Raw genomic sequence first — 6,557 nt, 5'->3', positions numbered from 1 at the left:
GAAGGGCTGCTGATGTCATCTCTGGATTCTGCACGGCCTTTGACACGATCCCAAACATTCCTCTCTGGAGTGGTGGGTGGATGGGGGGCTGCAGTGAGGGAATCACAGTGCTGGCCAGTCCTGCTTTAAGAAAATGCTTTATTTGTATGTAAATTGATGAAAACACAGAGTGCATTGGTTTTTCCAGGGGGCAGGGGCAGCACCAAAGTCACAGACACCAACTTAAGGAAACAGTGAAATTTACTACAATGCAAAACTGCCAAGAGTTACAGGAGAAGCTCAGCAATGCACTTGAGCATTGGCAAGGAATTCCAGGAGGATGTTAAGGACCAAATTCCGCAGTTGTGGATCAAGACAAAACTCTCCTCACCTTAAGTGAATCAGAACTTCAGCTCAGAGGAAATCCATGCAATGCAGAAAAGGAAGGATACAGAAATAGAACAAGTGTAAAGCTTTAACAATCCAGCTTTTAAGTAGAAATTAAGAATAATGCTGGGTTGCTGCACTAGGTTTTCATCTAATAGAAGTAGTCGGGAAGAATTCTCCTGCACAACTCCATCGGTAGGGCAAAAGTGTGGCACAGCTCTTGCACTCTGTCCTGCAGGTAGATGCAGGAATCCTGATAAATCTGCAGCAGGAATTCCGAGAGGGCTTTGAGAGGAGCTGGGATGGTACCAGATGAGATTTCATTGTGCCATAGTGACACAACTAGAGACACAAACAGCAAAATAAAGTGTGGTTCAGTAAGAGCAGCCCACATTGCAGATGCTCCTGTTTGCTTACCAAAGCAGTGGCTTTTGCCAGTCAGGTAGAGTTCTGGAATGTCGATGTTGTTGACCTGGCCAATTTCAGTTTTAGACCACGTGTCGTGCAGCAGTGTCTCCATCCTCGGATGAATCTCCAGAGGTTCAGGGTTCGGGAGTTGCTGCTGTATGAGAGCATGGAACCGCTGCTGCAGCCCATCCAGCTTCCTCAGGAAAAGCAGTGGGGACTCCTCCTTCTCAAGAGCTGAAAGCAGCTCCTTTAACTCAATCTCTTCTAACTTCAGCTTTTCCACATCCTCGATGAGGGGATCGTATTTCAGTGAAATGCAGCTGTCGAGTTCATCCAGCGCACTCAGCAGAGCTGCTTTTTTGATCTCCAAAGCATCACCAAGTTCCTTAAAATACTGCAGCACAGCTTCCCTGTCACTCTGCAGGGCGCTCTGGCACTGGGCCTTCTGCTGCTGCAGCCTCTCGGAGCATGAGAACGCCTTGGAGTGGGATTTATCCGTCAGCTCCGCCAGGAGCTTTCCCGAAGCCTCCCTGGCTTTCCTGTAGGCGCTCTGAAGGTCATCGATGGGGTGCCCGTGGTGCTTGCCGATGGTGAGGCACTGGCCGCACACCAGCTGCCGGTCCTGCAGGCAGTAGATGTTCAGCGGCTGCCGGGGGTGTGCCCTGCACGTCCCCGCCTCGGCCCCGGCCCCGGCCCCGGCCCCGGCCCCGGCCCCGGCCCCGGCCCCGGCCCGTTCCTCCTGCTGCCACTTCTCGATCACGGCCTTCAGGGCGAAGTTGAGGGGCAGCGCTTCGAGCCTGGCAGCGGGAACGGACACCACGGCCCTGCAGGTGGGACAGCGCAGGCGTCTCCCGTTGGGAAACTCGTGCGAGGGCTGCAGCAGGTCCTGCAGGCAGCCCTGGCAGAACGTGTGCGAGCACGGCAGCACCCGCGGCTCCTGGAAGATGTCGTAGCAAATGGCACAGGTCAGCTCCTCCGCCAGCCGCTCCATGGCCTGCCAGGGACACACACACACACAAACAACAGGGGTTCATCTCTGCTCACAGCCATTGCCTCAACAGCACATTTCCTGAGCGGGAATTCCCTGCCTGGGCACTTCACTGCTAAGGGGGAAAGAAAAAAGAATGGATGTGAGCAATGGTTCAAGGAGCTCAGCAAATTCCAAGCTGCACTCAGAGAGCATTCATCCCACCGCAGCCAGATCATCCATATCCAACCTCTGCCTTAAAAAGCCCGGAAAAGCAGCCCTCTGCCACTAGATATTGGTTACAGCAGGAAACAGTAGCAGAGTGCTAAAAGACAGAACGAGAATTTCTAAATAACCTCACAGCTGTGGAAATTTTCTCCCACCAGGAGTAACATTTTCAATGTGAACAGAGGTACAGAATTTTTCTCCCCTACTTGTTTCAAGTGTTACTTTTGTAACATAAAATAGTCATAAGTGCATTAAACACTCATATTTAAAAGCTCTCCCAAGGCTCTGGCACAAAAAGTCCAACTCAGCAGCCCTCACAGACAACACCACACCAGGAAATAGTCCTGGGTTACTATTAAGCACAAAACCTAAAAATTAACTTTCACTTTCCATTCTCTGCAGTGTTGCTTTGTTCTATTCCCCAGCTGAGTGAAATCACACTGCAGTCCCAAGCAGCAGTAACACTAAAGCCTATTTTCATAATAAATCATAATCCTGGTTTTCCTTTTGCTAAGAAATGGGGAGATTGGTAGCAAATTTCCTTCTCTTTGTGCCACGCTTTCCTGCCCCCTTCATCAGCTCCAGTCAGCTCTGTGGTCTTTGCTACAGCAGAAACACTGTTCAGGGACTCAGATGCTCATGAAAAGCACCACATCGGCCACGCTGAACTTTGTTATTTCACCAGATTTTCTCAATCCACATGCTCAGTTTGACTCCCCCACGCTCCTGCTGATGAAGGCCCAAGTGCAGAAATAAACCCAGTGCTCCTGATACATTTACGTGAGGAAACGAGCCCCTGCGTGTCCAAGCACTGTGCTGGTAATTTTAAAACCAAACTTCAAGAAAGCAGTAGAAAGCAGGGCCAGGACTTAGTCTCTGATGATCCTTGTGGGTCCCCTCCAAATGAACCACATTCCCCTCCATCTTTTGATTCCCTTGCCAAGACTGACTCTCCATCCCTCATAACTCTCTCAAAGCTTCTGGTCTTGAGCATTTACCTGTTACTCACAGCACAGTCCCGGGCAGCGGAGCCAGAGGGAGGAACACACCTTGACCTGTCCCCTGCAGCTCCCACAGACAGCGGGGATCGATGGGCGCCGTCCCCGCACGAGCAGCTGGGAAAAGGGATCCAGGCCTGGAACCTGCCGAGTCACAGCGATAGGAACAAGCGGAAATAGGATAAAAGCGGCGCTCACGCGGCCCCGAGCCCCGCGGTGCCCCGGGAGAGCAGCGCTCACCGGGCCGGGCCCTCCCGGACTCCTCAGGCTGCGGGGACCCTCAGCGCCCGCCCGGGCACCCAGCGGGGCTGTCCCGGGGCTCCGCTCGGCGATGGAGCCGCTCCCGCGCCCTCAGGGCCCCGGCCGGCAACGGCCGCGAGTGCCAATGGCGGGAACGGGGGGAACGGGCGGGGCTGAGGGCGGGGACGGGGCCGAGGGAGGGCCGGGACGGGGCCGAGGGAGGGCCGGGACGGGGCCGAGGGTCCCCGCAGTGCCTCCCCCGGGCGGCAGGAGCGGGGTTTTGTGGCGCTGCGATGGCAGAGCCGCGGGAGGAGCTCACCGGGAACGGTCCCTCGGTGCCAGCAGCCGGGAATCACTGCAGGGCTCAGGCGGGAGGGAGCATCAGAGATGGTCTCGCTCCATGGGCAGGAAGGACTCCGAGGCAGCGGTGACACGGAAGGGGAGTCGCGTTCATCCCGGCTCTGCATCCAGCGAACCAAAAACCTCGCTGCTCTCCACAAGCCCGAATTCACCCCGAAGGTGGAAAACGGGAGACACGGAACCTTCTGCGTCTGCTGCGGAGCTACAAGAGCGCACCTTGTGCCAGCTGCTAACCACGGAAATTAGAATTATTTCATCTGTTCTTTGAGGCTCATTTATCTGCCCTGGCTGCCGAAGACAGCCGAGAGAATTTTTACATCGTGCAGGACACAGGAAACGGCTTCCACTGCCAGAGGGCAGGGTTAGGTGGGATACTGGGAAAGAATTCCTCCCCGGGAGGGTGGGGAGGGGCAGAGATTCACCCAATGAAGGCTTTTCTCATATTCCAGATTGTTCTCTAGTAATTTGCAGTTCACCGAAGTTATTCTCAGCTATTACAACGTGAATTTGAAAGAGAAACGAAACTCGTTTAATGCTGTGATGTAAATCATAATGCACCATCCTTCAAAACTTCCCTAAACGTGTCTTAAAACCACTGTGTAGAAAGCATTACACATATCTGGGAAACGGCTGGAATTATGTTTCAAACAATAAAACCCCTCATGCTCTAATTACAAATTACCCACCACAGTTTAGGTGACACGCACGAAGTTTACAGCCCTATGAGCTGTAATTGCTCTTTTCTGTGTGAAGCTGTGCTGATAATACCAGGCTCAGCAAAGTCTAAATCTATTGAATGTTTCTCCAAAGGTGCTGCTCCACACTCTGATTTTTGTGGTGGTGGTTGGGAACATGCTGATCCTTAACTCCAGGAGTACTCAGCCTACATAATCCAGAATTAAAAATTATTGTAATACTTTCCCTCTATTACTCCCCTTCAACACAGCAGGAAAATCTTAAAGGGAAAACTAGTGGAGCAGAAAATAAGGGAGCTTTTGACAATAATTTACAATACAACCAAGTGATGTTAAGAACATATGCTGGTTTTCACCTATTTTATCTACTTAAATTAACAACTCAAGATGAAGCAGCATTTAAAGTGCAAACTGCCATTCCAGGAATTAAATCCATGATTGAACCCATGATTTGTACTGCTGAGAGGAAGTCTGACCATCATCTGCCTTTCCTCAAATTATAAAACTTCTGGAACACAGTTACCAATAGCTGGCATTGAAAGTTCCCCAAAATTGGTCCTTTTCTACTAAGAGCAGCTTTCAGTGCTGCTCTACAGAAATTTAAAATAAAAAGAATTGACATGTGACCATTTTAATGACAACTTAAGGAAAATTCTTCCTCAGCTTTGGGGCACACCAAACCAGCAGGATAAATACAGGATTTATCATGCATTGGCAAGCAAAAATGGGAATGATTTTACGGAAATTAAGTTTCCAGCCACTTTCCTGTGGATACTGCAGCAATATTAACTTTTCCAGTGACTTTCATGTGCCTCCCGAGTTTCACTGGACCAGTAGCTAAAACTTAGTCTGAGGGAGTTTGTAAACTTGACACATTTGCAGCTACTAAGTTTCCTCTCCCCAAGTCTATTTGAGCCAGATGCAAGACTCCTCTAATTGCTTCCAGCCTCAGGACCAGCTTTCCTGCCAGGAATTTGGTGACACGCAGAGCTGAGGAAACATTTATAGTTAAAAGTGGCAAAAAGTCGACGAGGTTCAATATGAACACATTCTGGAGTTATTAAGCTGCCTCTGCCAGCGTTTCATTTTCCTTGAAATCCTTTTAATTTGTTCATTATCTCAACATTCTATGCAGAAATCAGGATTTTTAACAGCCTGTCCCACTCCCAAACCAAAAATTAACAACTTACTGGGAATGGCTGGAAGGAAGATGGGATGAGATCTGTCCAGGGCTCCATGATCCAGGGAATGCTGAAAGGCTTCACACAACCAGGGGCAAGCCCACTTCAGCAGAAAAAGGATCAGCTTCTCTCAAGAAATCCCTTTCCACCCAGCTTGTTCTTCTTCCCAGATCCTAAAATTCCAGGGCAGCTGTTTGATTTTTTTTTTTTCCCTTGAAATAAAAATTCCCACCTGGCACAGCTGATTTGTGGATTCATTTTTGTCCTTTTAATGTTTTAAATCTTTTTCCATTTTCTATCCTAAACTCAGCTGAAAAGGTAATTTTTTACTCTGAACTACAGGATATTTTAATAAATATAACATCTACATGGACACAACATCCAGCCTCAGTGATGAGTATTCCCTGAGGCAATGCCCAAGTTATTTCTTGTTGGTATCCCAAGATTGCCAAACAAATCCCCTTTTCCCCAACAATGTAATCAACTCCATCACCTCAAAATGCAGATTTTGGGGGAAAAGGCGTTGCTCAAAGCGGCTGCAGGTTCGCTGCTGGAGCTCCAGTGGTGCCACCCTGTGGAGGCCGGAACATTTCACTTTTCCATATTTTGGTGAGTTAGTAACAGTGACAGGAGCTGCTGTGAAGCAGGGGAAGAGAATTTCACAGTTAAAGAACCCACCCAAAACCCAAGCCCACCAAAGAGGGAAAAAGCTGGAGCAGCAGCAGCTCAAGGGAATTTTCTGTAGGTATATTGAACTCAGGAAGTGCCCAAAAAGGCATTTTTTTGGCAGTAATTAGAGTTTTGGTGGAATTTTGTTTTCAGAAATTGAGAAGTTGCCACAAATACCTGTTTTCCTCTTACCCCAACAAGTTAAGTTTTGTAAAACAGCAATTTTCTACACAACATCCCTCACAAAGGCGTTTGAGGGTGAAAATTGTTATTTACTGGGTAGAATTTTCCTTAGAGCATTGGAACTTCCATAAAAACGATTTCACTTCTCTCCTCCATGCATTCCCTGCATTTTCCAAGAAAACAGCCCTGATTTATTTCGTGAATACACAGAGGTAATTAGGTAAATTTGGTATAAATGTTAAAAACTACCAAAATCATTCCG

At 48.9% G+C, this 6,557-nt stretch overlaps 1 protein-coding gene across 2 annotated transcripts; it reads right to left on the bottom strand.

Moving 5' to 3' along the window:
• Positions 1-180: 180 nt before the first annotated feature.
• On the bottom strand, positions 181-3,684 carry TRIM59 (tripartite motif containing 59). 2 transcript variants are annotated; one of them, XM_082287900.1, is made up of 3 exons: positions 3,527-3,684; positions 2,968-3,111; positions 181-1,768 (listed from the first exon to the last, which is right to left on the bottom strand). In XM_082287900.1, the coding sequence occupies exon 3, from the start codon at positions 1,763-1,765 to the stop codon at positions 518-520; it is 1,248 nt and encodes a 415-aa protein (XP_082144026.1). In that variant the 5' UTR covers positions 1,766-1,768; positions 2,968-3,111; positions 3,527-3,684; the 3' UTR covers positions 181-517. The 2 variants fall into 2 exon arrangements, with proteins under 2 accessions (XP_082144026.1, XP_082144027.1); XM_082287901.1 differs by lacking the exon at positions 3,527-3,684 and having other exon boundaries at positions 2,968-3,231.
• Positions 3,685-6,557: the final 2,873 nt, after the last annotated feature.

This window comes from Coloeus monedula (assembly GCF_965178545.1).
Source record: "Coloeus monedula genome assembly, chromosome: 10".
Classification (NCBI taxonomy): domain Eukaryota; kingdom Metazoa; phylum Chordata; class Aves; order Passeriformes; family Corvidae; genus Coloeus; species Coloeus monedula.
Note: the sequence above shows the minus strand (reverse complement) of the source record. Positions and strands in the feature narration are given on the sequence as shown.